At 36.6% G+C, this 25,649-nt stretch overlaps 1 protein-coding gene across 6 annotated transcripts in view; it reads right to left on the reverse strand.

Moving 5' to 3' along the window:
- Positions 1–1,836: 1,836 nt before the first annotated feature.
- The window catches only part of Smox (Smad on X), a 273,080-nt gene continuing 249,267 nt past the window's right edge, over positions 1,837–25,649 (reverse strand). For all 6 annotated transcript variants that reach the window (XM_067147627.2, XM_067147626.2, XM_067147628.2 and 3 more), the window contains one exon: positions 1,837–5,787. In XM_067147627.2, coding sequence (XP_067003728.1) covers positions 5,664–5,787 — 124 coding nt within the window. In that variant the 3' untranslated portion in view covers positions 1,837–5,663. The remainder of the gene's footprint in view (positions 5,788–25,649) is intronic.

Genomic DNA, 25,649 nt, shown 5'->3' on the forward strand with positions numbered 1-25,649 from the left:
ATCTCAACCCAAATATTTTTAAAATGTTATGTGCATTTTTGAGACGATTGTGTTTATTGAAATCTAACCTATGTTATGTACTACACTCGTGGCAGGCAACATTCAATGGAAGAATGTCTGAAATAATTTGAATCTCCAATGCCAATCATCTCGTACTTCTGCATGGTTTTGTTACAGTTTATATGTATATATGTTTTTTGTTTATGTGTTTATACAATTTTGACTCGCCCTTCATGACCATTTTGAAACTGACATTGTACTTCACGTCTTCATATTCTCTCTTTTAATCACACTGATGTAACACCTTGTATAATATAAATGTCTACATGCTATGCCTATTTCCCACATTTTGGCTGAAGATGATGCCAAACAGCGTTAAAACTAGTTCCAAGTGTAAATATATGTTGTAAATAAACTATAACATTTATTTGTATTGAAAAGGTGGACCCTTTTAAGTTTCCTATCTTCCAAGGTACAGTTAGGCGAACATTTTTTGAGTTAATCCTGTTAGGTAGTCTACTTACACTTGACTCAGTCATGGAATACATAACGAATGGATCTTCAGATGCCATAACATTTAATCATTTAAAACTAATACGAAAACATTCCACTTCGAATCCGTCTCTGTAATGACAAAGACACACTCACAATGGCTCAGCTGTTGGAACGCTGGCCTTCTGAGTGCAATCTGGCAGGTTCAATCTTGACTCAGTCTGGTGGTATTTGAAGGTGTTCAAATACATCAGCCTTGTGTCGGTAGTTTTAGTGGCACATTAAAGAACTCTTGTGGGACAAAATTCTGGCACCTCCAAAAGCACGTTATCTGATTAAATCCAAACTTTAACACAATATACAATGGAATGCTTTATACATTGATCAGAAACATCAGAATTTGATATTTCCAAGAGGGGAAAAAAAAAAAAGCTGTTATCAATTTTGTACAATTTTTTTTTTGCTCAGAATTATTGGAAAATTTCATTCTTGGTCCCATTGTAATCTTGATATATCCAATAGTTATGCTGTATGACTGTGAAATACGTAAATGTCTTCACTTCCTCTATGCCAATTTGTATTCAATGATATAGATCACTGGGTGACCAGTAGAGGGAAAGTCTTGAGATGTTGCCGAGGTTGATGCACCACCTCATTTCTATCCATATCCGTAGGAGTACGTTATTTTGCAACGGTTTTATAAAATGGTTGTCTCTGTGCAGCTGTTTTGGCGGCAACCCTTGTCTAATAGCAACTGTTTTGCCCAGCACTAATCAACAACAATATATCTAAGAATATTATTTTTGTCTCTCGCTATAAAATATGAAATATTTGGGCAGATCAGTTTGCTTGAATGCAATCTTATTATCCCCCCCCCCCAATTTTTTTTTTCCAGATCTTCAGCCATTTTTGCATGATCCTCTCCTTCAAGTTAACAATATGTAGTAGAATATTTATTTTTATTGTGTTGCTCTGGTTTGTATTTCTTTTTGGTGATGATAATACCACATATCAAACATCTCGACATCTTACCCATTTGTTGAAATACTTTCCTTCCCACTCTATCTCTGGATTTAGACTTCCTGAGCCTTTCCTTTTGCACTCACTGGCTGCATCCGTATTTATATCGCAAGGTTAAACAAACTTGAATCAGTCACTTACTTCTTATCAACCTTTACAGAGTCACAAAACTCTGTCAGTAGTACAGTTGCACCAGTATGCCGTCGGCCCTGTTTCTGCGATATAAACATGCCCTCAGTGCGAGCTGTCCCCTATGGGAATAACTGATTGAGACAAGATAGTGATTCAGCGACACTAAATGAGGATCCGCTTCATTGTTGATAGTAGTAAGAATTTTATTTACATCAATTACCTATAATAAAATTTTAAAAGTGTTCCTCCACTAGGTTACTTTCCTTCCCAGTAAAGATAGCAAGTACTCTAAACTGGAGCTGTTTTTAGATTTCAAAATGGAGTGTAGAATTTTCAATTTAGTGATTTTTGAAATCCAGAAGTGCTCTAATAACAAAATAAATCCTTTAAAATAACTTTCCTGCTCTTTATGATTTTCAAGGATATCATACCCAAAACAAAATACAGTATAGAGAACCTGCAATCCTTTACTCATTCACTTTGAGTGGTGGAACAACCAAAACCATTAAGCCTGAAGCAGATGGCATTTATAGGAGTATGAGGATTAAAGGACAGCCATCGGCAAAAGCAAATAATAGTGATTATGATACTGGCTGAAATTTCTATGGGGACAGTAAGGGGCATGGAGACCACTGATATAGACATTGTAAAATAAGGGAATAAATATCAATTATATACTTTATGAAAATATACATTATATTCATTCAGAGTAAAAACAATATTATACTGGTGAATGGGATGATCTCTACTGGTCATACTAATGAAGACACAAAATATTCATTACTTTTCATGAAGTTATGCACTGTGAAGTGTCTATTGTGGTTTAATCTTGATAAATTGTTTCTGACTTCTACTGCCACTACCAACCAGGATGACAATGTTACCTAGGCAAGAATGTGACATAATACGTACCTTATGAGAATAAATCATCAAAATAAAACAAATTTTTATAATGTACATTTTACCAGTAACTGGCAGGTTTACATCTGTTCCAACTAAAGATGACTGTGATGAAATATTTGTCCTCAAGTCATGTACCTGCTATCCTTAATGTTTCTTTTTCATCATGTCCCTGTTCCACTAGTTTGTTTTTCCTTTCTAATTTCTTTTCACTTTAGCATATCTTAGTCTATTGCTAACATTCATGAAAAAGCTTCACCATGAAGAGACTAACCACTTGACATTTCTGTCTTACATAGAATGATAATTTGTACATGTGATGATGGTTATTGTTTGAAGAGGAAGTACAACTAGGCAACCATCCTTGAACATGAAATGTGAATATTGTGGGTTTGGTTCCCACTAGAATCGAACTGGCCATTTTTGTTCTGTACTTAACATCTCTAGTATGTACCTGACACAACCTAATAAACTCAAAGTCTATTTCAAGCACTAACCAAGAGATCATTTTAAAGGAGAGGAGAACACATTAACTGGGTTGCACTATACAAATTATGAACCAACCTCAGTGTGCAGTGGAATCCAGTTAACATGTTCTCCTTCAGAATGATTTCTTGGTTAGTGTTTGAAATAGACTTTCAGTTTATTAGGTAGTATCACGTACATACTGAAAAGATGTTAAGCACAGAACAAAAATGGCCAATTCAATACTGGTGGGAACCAAACCCACAATCTTCAGATTTCATGTTCAATGCTAATGGTAATGAGTAATGGTGGCCTTTGTCATTCTTGTTCTGTTGGCAGGGATCTGAGAAATATTCAGTTCTTGGTCAGTGCATCAATTTGTCAAGTTTCAACCCCTGTACCATTATTTTTTATTATTATTATTATTTCTTTTTAAAGGGAATATTGCAATTATCTCCCTCCTTAGAATGTCTGCAAGTCTGGTCAATGAGGTTTCAAAACTGAGGTACCAGTCTCGAGCTGAGCATAATTCTCATTTGCGGAGATGGCTCGAGTCAGCTTGAACATAGTACATCCATATTTACTGCCAAGTAAACTAACACTAATAGAAAATAAAAAAGCTAGTCCAATGAGGAAAAGAATTTAACTACTGATGATGCTGATGCCAATTCTTTTATGGAAAGTGTAGATGTAGTATGATGGTGAGATTCCTACAACAACCTTAAATACTTCACGGACAATAGTAAACTGAATGAAGATATTTGTCTGATAGGTGGAAACGGGAAGATGGAAAAATACTTGTAGTAGCCAGTTTCCAGAATTAGAAACCATTTTGGAAGTGTCATTCATGAGCGATGGAAACTATGAATGTTACAAGTTATAAATATAATTATAAAACCGTATTATGAATATTACGTCAATATTTCCCATGGATGACAATGTAATGATTTAACAAAACTAGGTATTGTTGAAGGTAATTTTGGACAGGAAAAAAGTAGATCTGTTTGGATATGTTTTCAATATGCAAATAATGGTTATTTTTCTTTCACACATGTTCGCTAATTTTTAGTGTTGATGTTCTCATGTCAAGTGTTTCACAAATGTTCACTATGTTGGCAATATAAGCAATCAGTATTTATTCACTCTGCAATAATAATCATTATAAACATTTGTTGTTTGTTTGTTTGTTTGTTTGTTTGTTTCTTTTTAATTATAATTTATTTTCTATTCAATCCTAACCTCAATGTCGCAACATTTCTTTCAATTCAGTCTAGAAAATTTTCATTGTTAAATGGCTTTCTCTTCTTTAGTCTGAACAAAAATGTGCTAACCAAGTTCCTTTAGATCCCTTTACAAAAAATAATCTGTTCATTTTTATGAGCAAGGTAGAAGTACTGTTCCCAAAGACCAGCTCTTTTTCCTAGAAATGTACTTACAGCTTATCATCTAAAGAACATCAACACTGTGGAAACACTCAGGCCAGTGATGATTTAACAACAGCTCACGCTTGTCTTCTGACTACGATCAGTGCGTACAGGACACTAAAACGCTGGGCTGAATCTCCCATTACCTACCAGCTTGTTGAAACTGTAGTGTATATTAACTTTAATTTTACCAAGAGCAGTACTGACACAAAATTGGAATCAAGTGTTATGAATGCTGTGATAAATTATGTGAAGCTGTCATGAGAAAAGTTGTACCGACCAGACTGAAAAACAGACATGAAGTTTATGGCACTTATTTGAGATTTAAAATCTTAAGACTAGATTGTAGGAGGAACTGGAGATATCCAAAAGTAAATGAGCTGAAGGGAATAAGGTATCCATCTATAAATGCATCATGCTCCAGTAAAACAACAGAAATTATAAAAAAATAGTAAACTGGAAGGTAAAAAACAATTCACATGACAGGAGGAAAAGATCATCATTGAACCTTCCTCAGCATACTGACAAAAAGGCTGAGACTTGTATTTATAAACAAGAATCTGGTTCAGCTTATATATAAAAAATTATTTACAGCAGACTGTAAAAAAAGAAAACATTGCTTCAAACCAAAGGTCATTACTGCTTCAAAATGTGGCTCCATTTTGGCATAAAAGAGAATAATTTTCACATATATCCTGTAAAAAGCTACAATCTAAAATGTATATTTGCAATGAAAGAAATATGAAATGATCTTGAGGGTCAGTACCTTCTTGGCTTCTGCCACTCCACTGTAGCAAAAACACAGGCAATTAAAGTAATATATTTCAATTCTACAAAAATGATTTTAATGAAGCAGATATCTACTGAAATCCATCAGCAAATAACGATTCGTTCTTCCACAATGAGAATTAGTTATCCCAGCTAGTTGATAAAAGCAGTGAATGTACAATTCTGGCATTAGGAAGATTCATCAATACTCCTCTTTTACAGTATAGACCAGATCATACACTGAAATGAGCTGAACCCATGGATATCCATGTAATGTACCAAAATCGCTCAATTTGTCCAGCAAACAAAGAACGTTATCATTATCTCCAACAAACAACAAGAAGTAATGAAGCCATGAAGGCTCACACATGGATTATCCACAAGCTACTGACAGCCTACAGAATGTACCACAGCACAGCTGTGGTTCATATTGGTAGCACCAATGAAGGAGAGACATCCTCTTCAAGACATTGAGCTGCATGGCAGACGAGGAGAACCCATTTGAGTGAGCACACGATCCAACCACTGCAATGGTCCATTTAGATGTAGTTCAATCCAGCAAGGTGTAGACGTCACCGTTTGGCGTCTGTAAAGACAGTACACAGGCAGTGAGCGAATTATTTATTATGCGAATAATAAACAAGCCTTTCACAAATAAAATTAGTTGGGGATTACACACTACAACACCAGAATTGAATGGCTCATATAACAGGAAATATGTGCAACAAAGAATATACTTAAACATTAACATTTCCATACAAAAATTATATACAATTGAACCTGCTTTATACGTAACTCTATTCTGTGTAATTCGTATTTGTATATAATTACCTTACACTTACCTTACCTTACACATCTTAAGACACCCAGGACTTGTTCAGTTGGTTTTTGAAGGAAGTGTAGGTGGTAAGAATGGTAGGGGTAGACCAAGGTATGAATATGACAAGCAGATTAGAGCAGATGTAGGATGCAATAGTTACGTAGAAATGAAAAGGTTAGCACAGGATAGGGTGGCATGGAGGGCTGCATCAAACCAGCCTATGGACTGATGACTCAAACAACAACAACAACAACAACAACAACAACAACAACAACAACCTTCAGGTCCTGGCAAAATGTAATTTAAAAGCGTGTTAATTAAACCTTATTGATACGGAATCCGTTTATACGTAATTCGCTGTTATACGTATTAAGTGTCAGTAATATATAAGTGAGTTTTGCGTAATTGTAATGAGCATGTGCTGTTTTAAAAGAAACTACTATATTTACGAAGTTTCCTTTTCGTCGGCGTAGGCAGAAGTAGAGCGGTCTGGTTTCGGTGCTGAAACAGAACACAAAGAGTTTAGCCGAGTGACATGGTTGACACTTACTGGCAGCTTAACAAAGGCCAACTGAGTCCCCTTCACTCTTTAACTTGCTCCTCCTCTACCTTTGTCGTTTCTGACTTTCATAATGCCGCCAAAGATTAAGTTACATCACAAAGAAAGTGGGCGGTTTCGGTGCGGAAACAAAAGAAAATACAGTCAATTTGTTTGAATATGAGAATTTCTTTCGTGGGAACAACGGAGAATTAAAATGTCCATGATGCCAGTATCTGGTGTTTACTGTTGAACAGAAGTTTTGTCATTCAGTTGCTTTTGATTAGCCATGGAGAACAGAAAAAGTAAAATTTATATGAGAAGTGGACGCTAATTCACACAAAAGGAAAACAAAAACTGAAATTGCTTTAGACTTAGGGATTGCTTATACCACGCTATGTTCAGACATCAGTAAAAGAAACGCTATTTTGGACGAGTTCTTAAAAGTGGGTTCAAAATCAGCAAAGCGCAGCCATCAGCAGGAAGGAAGGTACGTAGGTTTGGAGAAAGCACTTTTCACATGGTTCCAGCAAAAGCGGGCTGCAGCTCTACCAATTATTGGCGACATGCTGAAGGCAAAGGCGATAAATTTAGCTAAAATGATGAGTATCACGGATAATTTCAAGGCTTAATCAGGATGGTTGCAAGGATTTAGAGATCGTTATGGAATCAGAGGGAGAACAATTTGCGGTGACTCAAAAGCTGTGGACGACGTCACAGTGCAATACTGGAAAGAAGAGGTTCTGCCGGGTATCGTCAGTGATTATCAGCCTCCAAACATCTACAATTGTGATGAGACCAGCCTATTCTACAATCTCCTTTCTAGTAAAACATCAGCTGAAAAAGGTGACTCATGCCACGGAGGGAAGAAAAGTAAAATTCGTGTAACAGTACTTCTCGCCACCAATGCAGATGAATTTGATAAACTTTCTCCACTTGTGATAGGAAAATCGAAGAATCGGAGGTGTTTTAAGGGTGCGAAAACAAAACCTACGGAATATGAATCCAACAGAAATTTTTGGATGACTATGCTTCTAACCGAACAGTGGTTGAAAAAATTGGACATTAAAATGAAAAAGAAACAGAAGAAGATCCTTCTTCTTATGGATCGATCTGCAGCACATCCACCTCAAATCGTTCTGAAGAATGTCAGAGTGGAATTTTTCCCTCCTAACTGGACCAGTGTTCTACAACCGCTTGATTTGGGCATCATTACAAATTTCAAAGAGCATTATAGAAAAATGCTGGTTCAATATTTGATAACACTGAGTGATGCAGGAATTGAAGCTCTCTCCATTAATTTGCTACAAGCGATGGACTTTATTTTGGCTGCCTGGAAGCAGGTGTCAGCCTTCACAATCAGCAACTTTTTCCGCAAAGCTGGTGTCTTACTAGAAGAGGCTGCCTCTAATGACGATTATGGGGACTAAGTTTTATCTGGCAATGAGCTAATGCTACCGGAGGGTGTAGAATTCGATACTTTTGTGCATTTCGATGATAAGCTGGCTGTGTGTGGAGAACTACTGGATGAAGAGATTATTGCTGACGTATGTCAACAACGCGGTGGTGATGGACCAGCTACAAGCGAGTGACAGTGATGGAGATGGAGATAATGACTTGAATCTTGAAACACCTCAACTGAGTGAAGTGTTAAATGCAATCGCTGTGTGTAGGCGTTACATCAGTGCGAAAAGTTGTAGTGAAAATGTTTTGAATTCATTACTAAGTTTGCAAAAGGAGGTTTATACTCTTAATGCGAGAAAAGTGAAACAAGCCAAAGTATCTGATTTCTTTAAGGCTGGACCAAGTTCAAAATAATATTTTCTGTCTTAATGTATTTATTATTTGCAAGGATTTACACATGTATGTCTATTCCATTGGTTTTTCAGTAAATATGTGATGTATTGTGTAAGTCTGATTTCTAAGTAATTCTCAGTTACAAGTATTTTTTTTTTCTCTTCCCTTTGATATACATATAAGTCAAGTTCAACTGTATTTGAGTAGAAAGCACAAAACGTTTATGAGAGATTAAAATGAGTAGTACTCCACATTAATTCCATTATTTTTGTAACATGTTAAGGTAATGTGTGATACTGGCAGGAAAAAAAGAAAGAAAAAAAAAACCACATTTCAGTGACTATCAGATCTCAAGTACACTGTGGGCCAAAAGCAGTTTTGTTCTGATGTACAGCTTCCTTGTGAAAAAGAATAATTTATGATAACAATGAAAAATAATAACTGAATATCATTTTACAGCTACTACTCCTAGACACATGTATAAATTAACTGTTTAACAACTATGAATAAAAACTGTACTGCAGTCTAAGATGGATGGCTGAAAATGAGCACAAAATTTCTCTGACAGGCAATCGGTTCTTTTTTTAAGCGAATATAGCAGGTTTGAGATATGACGAGGTTGAAACTCATCAAAGTTTCAAAAAAGAATCTCGAACATGTACAAATGAAGTAAATATGATTTGTTATGAAATATGTAAAATGTCTAAAACACAAATTTATTACCACTGTTAAGCTGTAATGCAAACCTTCATACATAAAAATAAATAAAATACCTATTAAAAAGTCTGAAATTGTTTATTTTCTTTGTATCTTACATATTTACATCAGTTCCACCTGCCTCTCCACAACATATACGGTATTCAATGCCCCATCCTCTTCTGATGCATTATCAATGTAGTGCCTCAAAACAGTGATGGTTGGTATGGTAGGTTCACTTCTTCTTCTTCTTCTTCTTCAAGGTCGCTGGAAACAATGTCTTCTACCACTGGCATCACTGATGTTACCTGATGTTACTACACCAGCATCAACATTCACATACTCTTGAAGTCTCCTATATCACAGACCAATTGTTGGGCTCTGACATGTCCACTTCCTTGTACAGATGCTTACCTTCTTCCACAAACTTGAATCCTGCCTTCCAGAAACAGTTGGAAATGGTTAGAGGAGCTTTGGCCACATAAAGCATTGCATCAAGGACTGTTACGGTCATTTGCTTTGAGTCCATACCATTGTCATGAATAAAGATAGTTTTCTCTTCTAGCATTTTCTGGTATTTCCATTTAAGGACACGAATGATGCCCAAATCCAATGGCTGAAGCTCACTTGTACAGTTCTACACTAAGATTTTTATGTTGTGCAAGATTCTCTGCCTAATTACATCAACAGTATTTTATGGGGGATTTGTATGTTCAGTCCTGAGCCATAAGGCTGGCTGTTTCATTTTTGTATCCAGAGCATGTAAAGTGTGTGAGAAGATGCTGTGATGTTGGCATTATACTTCGTACATAGATTTTAACAATTCTTGACAGATCGGGACTTCTTAAATTTACTTATTACTAAGGGGGTTAATATTTCTGATCCATCAGCACTTACCATAAGCAATTTGCTTTGCTAGCTGAGTTTATCACCAACATACCATACATTCATTGCTTCATAACCTTGGATAATAGTTGGCAGGTCATGTTTCCAGTAGTTAAAAGTTTTCCCCTGTTGAAGCTTTTACTTTCTCCACAAAGTTGATTATACGCAATATTGTGACTGTCTGTCCATCTGAGGCAGTAAAATCACTTTCCCAACCTCGCAGAATACTGAAGGGCTTTCTATCGGAGTGTAGTACCATTAACTGGAATTCCTACCGCTCTCAAAGAAACAAACCACTCCACCACAGGTTTAACCATTTGATCGTATGTTGATGTGTATATATTTCCTTTTTTTTTTTTTTTTTTTTTTTTTTTTTTTTTTTTTTTTTTTTTTTTTGACATAGCATCATGCTTTTCTGCATTAAGGTCAATGTTTGATCTGAAAATGGGGTTTTCCGTGGTTTCCCATTTTCACACCAGGCAAATGTTGCGGCTGCCCTTGTCATTGTTCTCATAAAAAAATCCTTACTAAGTTGACCAGTTGGAGTGGCATTCCCATTTCAATATCATCCACAGTTTATGCCACTGCACACATTCAAATGATAATTGATGAAGCAGATGAATGCCTGACCATTAAACTCTGTGCATTTTTCAATGATTTGTCGGATATTCAGGATCTGCTCAAAAGCTCCTCTTCCTGGCATGAATCCAGTCTATCCTTTTGGTATTTGTGGCAGAAGATATGCTTTGATTTTCTCTCTCTCTAGGATGACTTTTTTTAAAATCACTTGTTTAACGTCGCACCGACACAGAAAGGTCTTATGGCGACGATGGGACAGGAAGCAGCTAGGAGTTTGAAGGAAGTGGCTGTGGCCTTAATTAAGGTGCAGGCCCAACATTTGTCTGGTGTGAAAATGGGAAACCATGGAAAAAGCATCTTCAGGGCGCTAACATTGGGGGATGACTACCAGCATGGGATTTAATGGCTAGTGTTCTGTAGTCTTGGCAATTGTCCTAAGGTCTTTTTTTTTTTATGAACTGGAATATAGATTGAATCTGTCCAATCAGATGGCCATTTATTAGTTTTACTAAGAGTACGGATTAGTTTTAACTAAGGGTATTGTTGCCTAGTTTAATGTATCCACAAAGACGCACATAAAATGCTGTCAGTTGGTACAGTTATTTATTTATATCTATTTACAAATTAAACACACACATAACCTTATTCACTGCCGTCACTAGCAAAATGCACACATAAGAAAAGCTCCTATTTTTAACAAATGCCTATCACTTCAACATGGAGACTGCACCCACTGCATGTCAACCACGAACACGTGTTCACCAGTGAAACTCCTACTACACCATCACTCTACTAAACAATAACTCATTGTTACCATCAAGACCACCTCCTTATATACGTGCTTAGCCAGGCTTCTAGAAAGATACAGTACATTACCAAAATACCTTCTCGAAAATTCTATGATTATAATGCACAGAATATTCTACCATCATAAAGTGCCTTTCTAGAAATTGCAATGTGTTTCAAAATACCGTAGTGGATTACAAATTATATATACAGGTAAGAATAAAATATTAATATATAGGTATTTACATTAATTGAACTAATTATCCATGTGTATTATGGCCAGGAGATCAACAACTGTTGATAGTTTGACCGCCAGTGAGTTACTGTTGCTCGCTTAGCACCACTCAGGGGACACGTATAGGGTATTGAAGAGGTAAATTCCTACGATCTGACTCGACGTACGTGAAAAACTGCCAACAGGATTCGTACAAACCATGGAGTATGAAACGACTTCCTCTACAAGTGGAACAAAATTCCTGATCCATCTTGTGTTTGTGGAGCGACTCCCCAGACCATCCAACATATTATGCAGCAGTGTAGTATTATGTCATACTCGGGAAATCTGAAGGACTTTCTATCGTTGATTCCAGATGCTGTTAACTGGATAGACAAATTGACTCTTACAATATAAGTGCATACACTGTCATTGTATACTCTGTTTCATGTCTAATAGTAATAAGGCCATAGTTTTTAGTATATGATTTATATATTGTTGTATATTCCAATGTGGTGCCATACGCTAAATAAATAATAATAATTAATTGAACTGATATAAATGTCTGTATAAAGTGCATGTTTCATGACATAACCTCACAAACAATGCTATCGTATGTACATATGATGTAATAATAATAATAATAATACTAATACCAAATGGATGTAAATACTTCATAGCTATACATTACCAATAATAATAATAATAATAATAATAATAATAATAATAATAATAATAATAATAATAATAATAATAATAATAATAATAACCATAATTGAAAATAATAATAATAATAATAATAATAATAATAATAATAATAATAATAATAATAATAATAATAATAATAATAATAATAATAATAATAATAATAATTCACGCTCGATACTTGCATTATTTACTCATGGGTGAGATAATATTGTTTTCAAGTTATATCTGTTCATCACAGTTGCGTCAATATCCCCCCTATAGCGATATTGCTGGGTTGAACATCAACTGGGCATTCCCTGCTGTACAATAAGTGGCTGTTTGTTGTTTCATCAGTTATTTAAAACCGTTATCGGACTAGCGCTTGATATATTAACAATAGAATTACGTATGAAGGGAGTTCAATATTTAATGCAACACATATTTTTTCTAAAAGGGGTTGGTTTTGCTGAGGATTCAGATACACCATATTATTCCCCAATCCTTTGCTAAAATCTCTATTTTTCAACATAATTCCATTCAATGCTACAGCCTTATGTCACTGTAATGTAAGGGTATGTATGGTACCACTCGACTGGTCGAAGTTGGGGCCAACGTCATACTGCATCAATAATTTCCCCATCAACCATGTAGCGCTTTCCTCGGAGTGCATCCTTCATTGGGGCAAAGAGAGGAAAGTCGGAAGGTGCGAGAGCCGGGCTATAGGGTGAATGAGGAGGAACAGTCCACTGAAGTTTTTTGAGCTCCTGTCGAGTGCTCAGACTTGTCGTAAAGAAGGTTCACCATGCCTTTGTCCACTGTCAAGATTCCGAAGATATTTTACAAGCGCCTAGGAATATCTGTGATGCCCTGGTTTTCCACCGAAAGAAACTCAATAACTGCTCTCTTTGGCACGCACCTCTGTTACGGACGCCATTTTGACGGCGTTATAGCGCTGCCACCTATCGGAAATTAATGAAACTCTACGAGACGAAGCAGGAATATTCAAAGATGTCACAAACAAAATTCCATTTATCAAAAACAAAAATAAATAAATAAATGGCTGAGAAATACAATGTGTTGCATTATATACTGAACGCCCCTCGTTGTATATCTTGTATTTCGCCGTAAGTTCCGGCTTATGAGAAGAATCTCTTTTTGGTTTGTTAGTGATTAATGCATCAGTGCACTTTACAGCATTATTTGGAAACTAACTTTCCTTAGAAGCAGTGTGTCTACAGATTTGAGCAAACCATTTTTCACGACTTTTTCATGACAATTTCCTAACATATTTCATGACTCGATTGAAACAAGCAATAATAATTAGAAAGAAAGAATACCCACAAGTATACCTTTTAGCATTTTCAACAAGTGTCCTCACTCGTGTTCTTTCTATTTAGTTTTATTTATTATTTTAATTTTTTAGCGAACATAGGACTACTTTAAGTCAGGTTTATGGAGGTTCTTCTTCTTTTTGTCAGCCCAATACTGTTTCATCCTTTCGGAACACAATTTTTTTTTGCTTCTGGAATCACTCTTCCTATTCTCTGCTTGTTGATTTTCGTCTGTAGTCTAGAGTGTTTATCTTTCAATATCTTGAGTGTATTTGTTTTGTATCTGAAATCTTCTATTGTAATATGTAACTCTCCCATGTCTTCTTTAAGTTCTGTGATCCATCTGGTATTATTCTTACTCTTCCATACTTTTTCTATTATTTTTCTACTGATTCTATTTTCTGGTTACCGTATTAGATGCCTAAGAATTATATTTGTTTCTTTCTCATTGTGCTAGTCACAGGTTCTATTTCTTTATAAACTGTTTTTTGGAAGCTAGTCCCCAGACTCTGTTTACTTGATCATTTTTGTTAAATAGGTTCTCACTCTTCTCCTTTTTAATTTCAGTACTCTATCTATTGCAACAGTGTTTGTTGTTTTGAATAATGTTTCACATGCATATGTAACTTGTGGCTGGGTGACTGTTTTGTAGTGTTCAATTTGGTTGTTATTGAGAGACACTTTTTATTGTATGTATTCTTGGTAACATGCTGTGATGTAACCAGTTTATCTATTCTATCTTACCATGCTGGTTTCTCATTCAGATTATATGTGATTATTCACCTAAATATTTAAATTTTTCTACAATTTTTATTTCTTAGGCTCCCAGCTTAATTTTGTTTGCAAGCGGAAGTTGAGTTAGCATAATTTCAGTTTTTTCAAATGAAATTTTCAAATCAATATTTGGAGCTGTTTCCTGTAAAGATTTTATTTGTTGTTTTGTTTCCTGAATATCACTGGCCAGAAGAGCTAGATCATCAGCAAATCCTAGACAGTTCAAATGTATGTTATCCTTCTGGGTTCCAATTTTTTATGTTTTTTGACTTGTTCTTGTATCATTCCTTCACAACGTACTCTAGTGCACAGTTAAAAAGAAGCAGTGACGATCCGTCACCCTGTCTTAACCCAGTTGTTACCAAGAATGGTTCAGAAAGTTCTCCTCTGAACTTAATTTTAGAAATTGTATTGGTTAGAGTAAGTTCAATCAATTTGATTAGCTTTGGGTTAAGTCTGAAATGTCTTAAAAATTTTAATAATGATGGTTTGTGGATGGAGTCGTAAGCTTTCTTGAAATCTATAAACATTGTTGAAAGGGGCTTGTTTTGTTTTCTGTAATATGTCGCCTAGCTTCAAAGATATTATTTGTTTAGAGCAGCTTCTCCAAGGTCAGAAGCCTCTCTGGTATTCACTCAACTCTTGATCAAGTTGTTCTTTAATCCGATTATATAGTATCTTAGAGAAAATCTTATACGTGCAGTCAAGGATGGAAATACCTCTATAGTTGTCTGGATTACTTCTTTCACCTTTCTTATGAATTGGATTACAGTAGAACCCCATTTTAACATGCCCGCTTATAATGAAAATTTTTCTAAGGCCCAGCTAAATCGCCATAAGCACAATGTTATTTAAACACCCTTCTAATGAACCCCGACATAAGGAAAAGTCTGTTTTTAAGGAATATATTTCACGTAAATTACCATCGCACATCCCGCTGTAACGAAAATTTGCGATAAGGAACTTTTTTCTAAAGGAGGAGGATGAGGAGGAGGAGGAGGAGGAGGAGGAGGAGGAGGATCCAGCAAAACCAACTTTAGGGCAGCAGTGTAGGGACAGGATATTGTATGCCGGTACTTTTCCTCCATCAACATTGATGAAGATGTCATCAACAGTCTCAACCAAATTGAGAGAAAACTTCTTTCCGTGAGACATCTGGGCAAGAGAAAGCAAACTACTGTTCTTAACTATTTCAGAAAGTGAAGGTTGATATGCTTATTCTTATGGTTCTCATGCTCTATTTTTCACCAATCTCTTTAAAATCATGTTAGGTTTCTGTTCCTTCAATTTGAAACTGCAAGTCAGTAATACCTATTTCTCTTTCCCTTGCTGCATGTTGTACTCCCAATGGTCCACTAAGGAATTTGTTAAGTCTGCTGTTTTGTAAATATTTTCTGTTATTCTTGTGTTCATTTGAGTTTTTAGTATTAATATGTTCATTTATTATTTCTTGACATTACATTAGTAAAAGACATAAATGTATTATTATTTCTTGTGATATATAGCCTATTTTCTTTGAACCCCCTTTTAAGGAAAACCCCTTTTTTAAGGAAGAAATACCAAATCCCACTGAGATTCGTTAAAAAGGGCTTCTACTGTAATTATAGCTGTTGGCCAGTGTTCTGAAAATTTTTCTGATATCCAAATCTTTTGTAATATCATATAGAGGGATGTCTGAGTCGCACTGTCGGTGTATTTCCGCATCTCTGAAAAAACCTGGTCTTCTCACAAGCTTTGTAGTTCTTAATTTCCTTACGCACTGTTTCAACTTCTTTTGCTGTAGGCGGGTTTATATTTTCTCGTTCAGATTTTATCGAGGTATGTGTATCAATTAACCCTTACCCCTCGAATTAAAGTTCTCTGTGTTGTCTCTACTACTCATATTTTAAATGTGAATTCTTATCTTATATGACCTGTATTCATCTTTCACGATTTTGGAGATAGCATTTGCTTTTAAATGATGTATTTAGGCTACACACGTTTTAAGCAAGCTGTACTGGAGCAAATAAAATCAATATGAGCAATTTAAGACATTATTATTATTATTATTATTATTATTATTATTATTATCATCATCATCATTATCACATACCGATTGGTTTCGATAATAATTTCACTGAACAAATTATATACCTCACGGTAGTTTGTAGGCTAAACGGCGATTTCTTGAAATCGAGATCAGTTGATTTATAATTGTGCCAGCCATCAGCACCAGGCACACGTTGGGTTACGGTACACAAGCCGAACCTCGCCAGTTCACTTTTAGGGTACAAGGAAGGTGAAGAGGTGCGAAAATACTGTGGTTTTGTGTGTTACCCGACATATACAACATTGAACAGTAAACTATATATGACAAGAAGAGCACATGGCGACCATGTTTGTTTACTATCGCTCAACCTTTCGTGTGCGTGAGTGGACAGCTGACGGCTACACTGCCCTCTAAATAATAGATTATTGGCTGACTGTCAAATAGTATCTGGATTCTACAAAGTTCCACGCTGAACCAAAAGATGGCAGTACAGTATTGTATTGTTTATTTTGTCGGCTAAGAAACGGCAGACGAGCGGCGGGCGATAAAATGTCATGTCGGGCCTTGCCTTCCTGTCTATATAACTTCTTACTGAAAGTGAAATAACTGTGTTTCGTAACAAATTTGAGTATATTAATGAAATCTTCTATTTCTGGTAGGCTGAGTTGCTTGTGTTCTATTAGATTCTTCCTAATAATTTCTATTGTTTCATCCACTGGAATATTTGTATACATGTCCTTGATGTCAAAGGAGCATGTTACTTGATGTGTTATTAATTTAAAGTTCTTGAGTACTTTGAAAAAATCTACTGAATTTTTTTTGGTGTTTTTGTTGTAAAAAAACGTAATGATTAGTTAGGAATGTATGTACGTATTGCGATGTTTTATAAGTAGGACTGCTGCGGAAGCTTATTACTGGTCTTATGGGTATTCCTTCTTTACGTAACTTGGGTAAGGCCCTTGCAGTTGGAAGACCGGGATTCATATTAATCAGTTTCTGGACATCTTGTTCACTTAAAATGAAGGTTGCGTTTCTTAATAATGTTCTAAAGACGAAGCCGTGACAGTAAGCGATACGCCTCCTCCCCTCTCCACAGCCTTGTCCTCCCAGAAGGTGGAGCAAATATCAGAACACACACATCATTATTATACAAGATGCAAAGCAGCTTCAAACGTAGCTCCTCCAAGGTCACGGTAGGATTGGATTTTAACAACAGTAAGGTATGGAACCATTTTATACACTAAGTTACCTTGTAAAGACATGCATTGTCATCATAAAAGCAAATCCCTATTTTTCTTATTTCATTTCAGAAATTGTGACGAAGCTCCCTTTATAATTAACGAACGACAATCAGCTTCAAGGTTCCGCATTATATTCCAAACCAAACCCCATGGCACCACAGCCCTTGAAGGGCCTTGGCCTACCAAGCGACCGCTGCTCAGCCCGAAGGCCTGCAGATTACGAGATGTCGTGTGGTCAGCACAACGAATCCTCTCGGCCGTTATTCTTGGCTTTCTATACCGGGGCCGCTACCTCACCGTCAGATAGCTCCTCAATTCTAATCACGTAGGCTGAGTGGACCTCGAACCAGCCCTCAGGTCCAGGTAAAAATCCCTGACCTGGCCAGGAATCGAACCCGGGGCCTCCGGGTAAGAGGCAGGCACGCTACCCCTACACCACGGGGCTGGCGCATTATATTCCATTTAAGATATATTGAGTAAGCTCAAAACAAACACAGCCAACTTGGAAGGAGAGAAAGAAGTGAACATTCAACAATATTTAGAACAGTGACAAGGAGTCATACATTTTAACAGGAAGACACGTGGAATAATTTTAGTGTAACAGAGTTTGAAACTTTTTAACAACTATTCAAATGAATAGATATAGTTTTTAAGTAGGCCAACTATGTATCCATCCCATCTCATTTCACCCATTTAACCACCACATAGTTTTAATTTCATTTTAATTCAATTTATATTCAAATAGTTTTTAAGAGGAACAAGGTACCTGGAAATAATGTACTTAAAAACTCTTTAATTCACCTAAGCTAAGGAACAGCTAAAGATGTTCTCAAATAAGAACGAAACATGTACTGTTTATAATTAATTAATTTGCGAAAAAGCAAATAAAAAGTATCAGAAAGGTGGATGATTTTCAATTATTGTACGCCTCTGTGATTAGAATTTGATACGGAAAATGGAGCTGATTTCTTGCAATTCACACGATCAACCGAGTCCAGGGTGTATCGTGAATGGTTGAATGCGGGTGTCACCATCCACAACAGATGAACGACCGGCCGTCCAGCCACCCTCGATGACCGTGACCGGCGATATCTGAGACGGATTGTCAATAGTGACAGGCGAGCAACCGTGCAACAAATCACGGTTCAGTTCAACACAGGCCGTGCTAGACACGTCTCCCAGTGGACAATCCATAGGAACATGGGTTCTATGGGTTATGGGGTCCGGTGCCGGACACGGGTGCCACTGTTAACCCAACGTCATTGGGCATAACGACGCGCATTTGTCGCCAGTCACCAGGGATGAACAGGGGAACAATGGCGTAACGTGATATGGTCGGACGAGTCATGATTTCAACTGCACCATGTCGATGGGAGGCACCGTGTATGGCGCAGACCACATGAAGCAATGGATCCCGCCTGCCTCGAAGGTGTGGTCCAGGGCGCTGGTGTCTCTGTTATGGTCTGGGGTGAATTTCCCTGGTATGGAATGGGCCCCCTAGTTGTTCTGGAAGATACTTTGAATGGTACGCGGTATATTGAGCTGCTCGGAGACCATCTCCAGCCATTTTTGACCTTCCAGCGCCCAGACGGATCGGCGGTGTTTCAAGATGATAACGCCCCGCCACATCGCTCCTACTTCACCCGGGAATGGTTCCAGGAACATGCAGCGGAGGTCCAACGACTGCCATGGCCACCCAGGAACCCCGATATGAACCCTATCGAGCACATCTGGGATGTCATGGAACGCAGGCTCCGTGCCAAGGATCCTGCACCCACGAACAGACCAGCATTGGCAGCCGCTCTGCAAATGATTTGGTGTCAGCTGCGTCCAGAGGACTACCAGGGACTTGTCGACTCACTTCCACGGCGTCTCACTGCAGTTCGCAGGGCCCGAGGAGCACGCTATTAGGTAACTATCCCATGGCATTTGCTAAGTCAGTGTACTATTTTAAATTTCCTCCCTTAGAATACTCATCGCCCCCCACTTATTTATTGCCCCCTTGATAACCCAAATCGCCCATTTGGGGACGATTGCCCCCAGGTTGGGAACCACTGTCCTATACCAATAAGAAGATTCTTAAATATTCAGACAGCCATGCAGCAGTGAAGGCTCTAATAAGCTCTCAAGTGAACTCAAGACTGATGGAAGAATGTCTCAATGCCCTAACTAAAGTGGGAGAACATAATAAACTTAAATGGATATGGGTCCCAGGACACAAGGGCATTGAAGGAAACGAAAAGGTTGATGAACTTGCTTGCAAGGGATCGGCATCAAACTTTCCTGGACCAGAGCCGGCTCTAGGAGTATCCAGATGCTCCATAAGAGAAGCTATCAAAGACTGGATCAAGAAGGAACACAGGAAAAGATGGAAGACCAACCCTGGTATTAAAAATGGGAAAATTTTATCAATGAACCATGTAAGAAAACAGCTGAAAAGTTACTTGAAGGTAACAAAATTCAGGCAAGATACATGGTGACTCTTCTCACAGGCCATGCTCCCATGAAAAAGCACCTAAATAAATGGGTATAATCAAAGGAAACCTAGATTGCAGATTATGCGGGAAGGAAACCGAGATAGCCCATCATATAATCTGCTCTTGCGAAGCTTTAGATTGCAGAAGATTCAATCTTTTTGGGAGACCAACAATTGAACCAAAATAAATTCATACAGAATCCATTATGGGACTGTATTATCTATTCAAAGACACAGGGATAATGGACTGGTGTTAATTACATAGGGCAGTACAATAAGCCTCAAGGCTGCAGTACATCCGGAGCTTAGCTGACGGGCCCTTTGGGGAGAGAAAAAAAAAAATCTTTTTGATATTTTCTCTTAATTCTTCTAATAGTTTGGGTGAATTCTTTTCTGACATTCTTGAGGTCAGAGGAATTTTCTTCTGTTATGTGGGCTTGAAATTTCAACCAAACTTGATATCTTTCTTCGTGCATTCTATCACAATGAGAGGTCCACCAGGCATGTCTTTTACTTGTATTTAATGGAGCTAGATCTTCTGCATTCTGTTTAAGAACTGGTATTCTTCATCATCATCATCATCATCATCATCATCATCAATGTCCCACACCAGTCACCCGGGTGTGGTTTACAAGCCTCCTTCACTCCTTTCTGTCCTTCCACTTTTCCTGCTCTATTACTTCTGCCACATCCAATCCAGCTTCTATAATATCCTTCCAAATCTGATCCATCCACCTTCTTCTCGATCTTCCAACTGGTCTCTTTCCCTTAACTTCCCTTTCCAATTCCCTTCTTGCCACCCGTTCCTTTCCCATTCTCTTTACATGTCCGAACCATCTCAGTCTTGCTTTCTCTATCTTCTGTACTAACGGTTCTATATTTAGCTCTTCTCTGATTTTAATATTTTGGATTCTATCTCTTCTTGTCTTTTTAACCAATGTTCTTAAAAATTTCATTTTTAAGAATAATAATGTTATTTGCTTTACGTCCCACTAACTACTCTTTTACGGTTTTCGGAGAGGCCGAGGTGCCGGAATTTAGTCTCGCAGGAGTTCTTTTACGTGCCAGTAAATCTACTGACATGAGGCTGACGTATTTGAGCACCTTCAAATATCACCGGACTGAGCCAGGATCGAACCTGCCAATTTGGGGTCAGAAGGCCAACGCCTCAACCGTCTGAGCCACTCAGCCCGGCAATTTCATTTCTACTGCTTGGATCTTACTATCTTGTCTCTTCTTAGTTACCAGCGTTTCTAGTCCACATGTTACAATTGGTATAAAATAATGTTCATATAATGTTAATTTCATTCTCTTGGGTACTTTGTCATCCCATAAAAGCTCTCTGACTTGATGATAAAATTTTGTACCTTTACTTAGTCTGCTATTAATTTCAGGGTTGAATTTCATTTCTTCCATTAATAATGCTACCCAGATACGTAAACTGTTCTACATTCTCTAACCATTCTCCGTCTATGTTCACTTGGCTTCTCTTTTTCTCTTTTCCACAGTGCATGATGACAGTTTACTTTTTACTAATTATCATTCCAAACTCCTTCAGATTTTCATTCCAAATGTCCAGTCACCTTTGTACTCCCTTTCTCCAAATCACCACAACATCTGCAAATACCAAAGCATTCACTTCATCACTACTAATACTCTGTTTTACACGTTTTATTATTTCGTCCATCAATATAATAAATAGTAACTAGGGCACTTCCTTGCCTGAGACCATTTTTTTTGCATAAAATGTTTCACTCACCACTTCCCCACTTGTACACTGCTTTTACTCTCATGATACAACATTTTTAACTTGTTAATGATTTTGGCACATTCATTTTCAGTAGGCATTCCCATACATGTTTTCTGTTAACTGCATCATAAGCTTTTTCCAAATCCAAAACTATGAAGACGATTTCCTTTTTCCTTTCCAGATGTTTTTCCATTATCGTTCGCACTGTAAATATCAAGTCTATTGTTGATCTATTCGGTCTAAAGCCATATTGTTCTTTCTCTAACTGTGTTTCTATAATATCCCTCAGTCTTTTGTCTATGACTTCCTCCATTATTTTTAGGCCATGAGATAATAGGGTTATACCTCTATAATTTTCACATTTCTTCCTATTTCCTTATTTGAACAGTGGTACAATGCTTCCTTGTTGCCAATCTTTAGGTATCCTTTCATCCTTCCATATGGCATTAAGGGTTCTGTATAACCACTGTAGTCCAATGCTTCCTGCTGCCTTAATAATATCAGCATTGAATTCATCTTTTCCACTTAAGTTCTTCGTTTGCTATTTTCATGACCTGAAAACAAAATTCATGATTTTTCAGGACTTTCATGACAAAAACTCCAAATGATAACTTTTACATGACTTTTATGATGAGTAGATACCCTGAGAAGTAGAGAAAGTCATTGGTAAGAAAATTACAGATTATACTGTCACTAAAAAGTCTGGTCAGCTGAGCACACAGAGGACAGTAGCATTCCCTCTACAGCGAACTGTCGTAGCGCACATGTAATTCAATACGATACAGGTCGAAAACCATATCTTTTTCTAATTTTTGTAAGAAAAATACCATTTACCATCACCTTTTCTCAAGAGGGCTTTGGACCACCAACAGCAGGTTTAAAAATTGTGTGCCAGCTGAAAAGCTGTTGTCATTGTACCATAATACAGTACAGTAAAATGCCATTATAACGAACGCCAGTTAAACGAAATGTTCAGAATAGCATAATTATTTTTAGGCCCCTTCCCTTTTCTCTATTTAATTTGTGTAAAAAATTTCATTGTAACAAATTTCGAACTTTCAGTATAACGAATTAACCATCTTTTCCTTCAACATATAACTGAAATTCATCCTGCTTTAAATGCCACATATTTCGCACAACATGTCCGTATACAGCTAATACCAGGTGGCACACACTATACAACACACAGGCGAAACTACCCAATTACAAATCAGAGGAAGGTAAGCAAACACATTACAATTCTGATGAGCGGGTTGTCTACCCCACAGCATGTGAAGATTATCTTATTCAGTTTTGGTGTACCAGTACTGAACGACATTATGTAGGATTAATTTCTTGTATATAAAACACAAATTTATAATGTCAGAGTCCTCCGTGGGGTAGACATTGACTCAGATCATTATATCTCAAAAATAAAAATCAAGTTAACACCAAAAAGGAAACACAAACGTAATCATCTCAAAGCAAGGAGAAATTATGATCCCAGTTACTTAATAAATAATAAAATATATTTAGAGAGATCCAAAACACCTTTAAATGACAAATTAGACACAATGATCAACAAACTTAAAACCATAGCTGAAGAAATCGCTCCAATTAAAAGGAGAAAGAAACATGCATGGTGGAACGGGGAATGTGATAAAGCAATTCAAGCAAGACACAAGGCATGGTTAAATGATCAACAGAGGAAAACAGAAAAAGCTTGAGAAGAACTAATTAATGCCAGAAGACAAACAGCTAAAGAAATTAGGACAATTAAAAGAAATTATCAAAAGGAAATGCTAAACACTATAGAGGAAACATTCAATCAGCATAAAACAAGAGACTATTACAAAACATTCAAGCAATACCAATCTAAGTTTACCCTTCCCACACTTATGTTAAGTAATAAAAATGGAAAAATGGCACATAATAATCAAGATAATGCTAACATCCTTGCAGAATACTTTAAAGAATTACTTAATTGTGAGGATCCTGTGGAACATTTGGAACCCTAACCCAAAAAATAAAACTCCATTACAAAAGATTAGACCACCAGTTTACAATGAAGTGAAAACAGCAATTAATGCACTTAAAAACTACAAAGCAGCTGGAGAGAATCAAATAGTAGCAGAAATATGGAAGAATGCTAATGAACAGACTATTCAAAACCTACATAAGTAGCCTACATCATTGATATTTAGAACACGGAGAAGCTTCCCGAGGAATGGAATACAGCAATAATCCACCCGCTGCATAAGAAAGGTGATCGCTCTGATCGAAATAATTATCGGGGGATATCCTTGCTTGATATTACATACAAGATTTTATCCAAGATTATATACACAAGAATCCAAGAACAACTCGACCAAGAACTTGGAGAATATCAGGGAGGATTTCGACCAGGTAGAAGCTGTCCAGATCAAATCATTAGTTTAAAATGGATAATGAAGCACCAAAGAGTTCGAAGTAAGGGTATAGTCATCACGTTTGTAGATTTAAAAAAAGCATATGACAGTATTCATCGTGACTTATTATTAAAAAGTCTTAAAGAATTTGGATTACACCAAAGACTTGTTAAGCTCATTAGTATGACTTTTAAAAATACGAAGGCAAAAGTTAAATTTAGAGGTGAATTATCAGAATCATTCACTATAAGAACTGGACTTCGACAAGGAGATGGACTTTCACCATTGTTATTTAATTGTGCACTGGAGAAGGTTATGCATGAATGGAACAAGAAATGCCAACCGACTATCAAGATCGGTAGAAGTATTAAACTCAACTGCCTTGCTTTAGCGGACGATTTAGCATTACTTGCAAATACAATACAAGAGGCTAAATTTCAATTTGAACAACTAGAAATTATAGCAAAAAAAATGGGATTACAAATTTCATTTGAAAAAACAGAAATGATGCCAACTTTTAAAGTTGATTTACCAGTTATTCAACTGAACAGTAATAAAGAGATTAAAATTGTTCAGAAATTCAAATATCTTGGGGAAATAATAACATGGAATACAAATGAAAAAGAAGCAATAGAACACAGAACAACTGAATTTAAACAAGCACAAAGACTTACCTGGCCAACCTATAAAAAAAAATCTCCTTCGATAAACGCTAAGCTGCACCACTATAATTCCATAGTTAAACCAGAGGCAACGTATGCTAGTGAAACTTTATTCAAATTAAATGTAAAATCTACACTAGACAAATTACAGAAAACTGATAGAAGAATTCTTCGAACAATTATTAATAAAGAACACCAAGTTGATGGACAGTGGAGATTGTTGCCTAACAACATTGTCTATCGTGAATGTGAATCAATAATATCTACAATGCTCAAAAGAAGAATTTCCTTTTTCTGTCACATATAAAGATTACCAGACACCAGGATATTGAAACAACTATTTGATTACTTTTTGAAAAATTAAATCAATAATAATTGGTTCAAAGAAGTTCAGGATGATTTGGAAGAATTGGGTATAACTCAGCAACAAATCAAAGACAGAAAAGAGAAGAGGATTTTGAAGAACAAAAGCATAAGTCTCAAACTAAAAACAGTTGAACGGAAACAATATACTATATCGGACACACAAAGGGCTTCCATGTCGGAGAGGATGAAAAAGTTCTGGGAGAAGAAAAAGAAGAAGTTAACTCAAATGTATTGATTTAAGTGCTCCAATGTGGGCGTAAAATATGTAAATAATAATAAAACACAAATTAAAGCCAATTTTCTATTAATAAAGATATATTCAAATAGTGGGATGCGCTGATTGGATTACAGTATTCGCGTTTACAGGATATGGTTCAGGTAGCCATTTTCCATACATGTACGTGATTGGTCGAGCTTGATATCGATTTCA

The sequence above is a fragment of the Anabrus simplex genome, chromosome 5 (genome assembly GCF_040414725.1).
Source record: "Anabrus simplex isolate iqAnaSimp1 chromosome 5, ASM4041472v1, whole genome shotgun sequence".
In the NCBI taxonomy this organism is placed as follows: domain Eukaryota; kingdom Metazoa; phylum Arthropoda; class Insecta; order Orthoptera; family Tettigoniidae; genus Anabrus; species Anabrus simplex.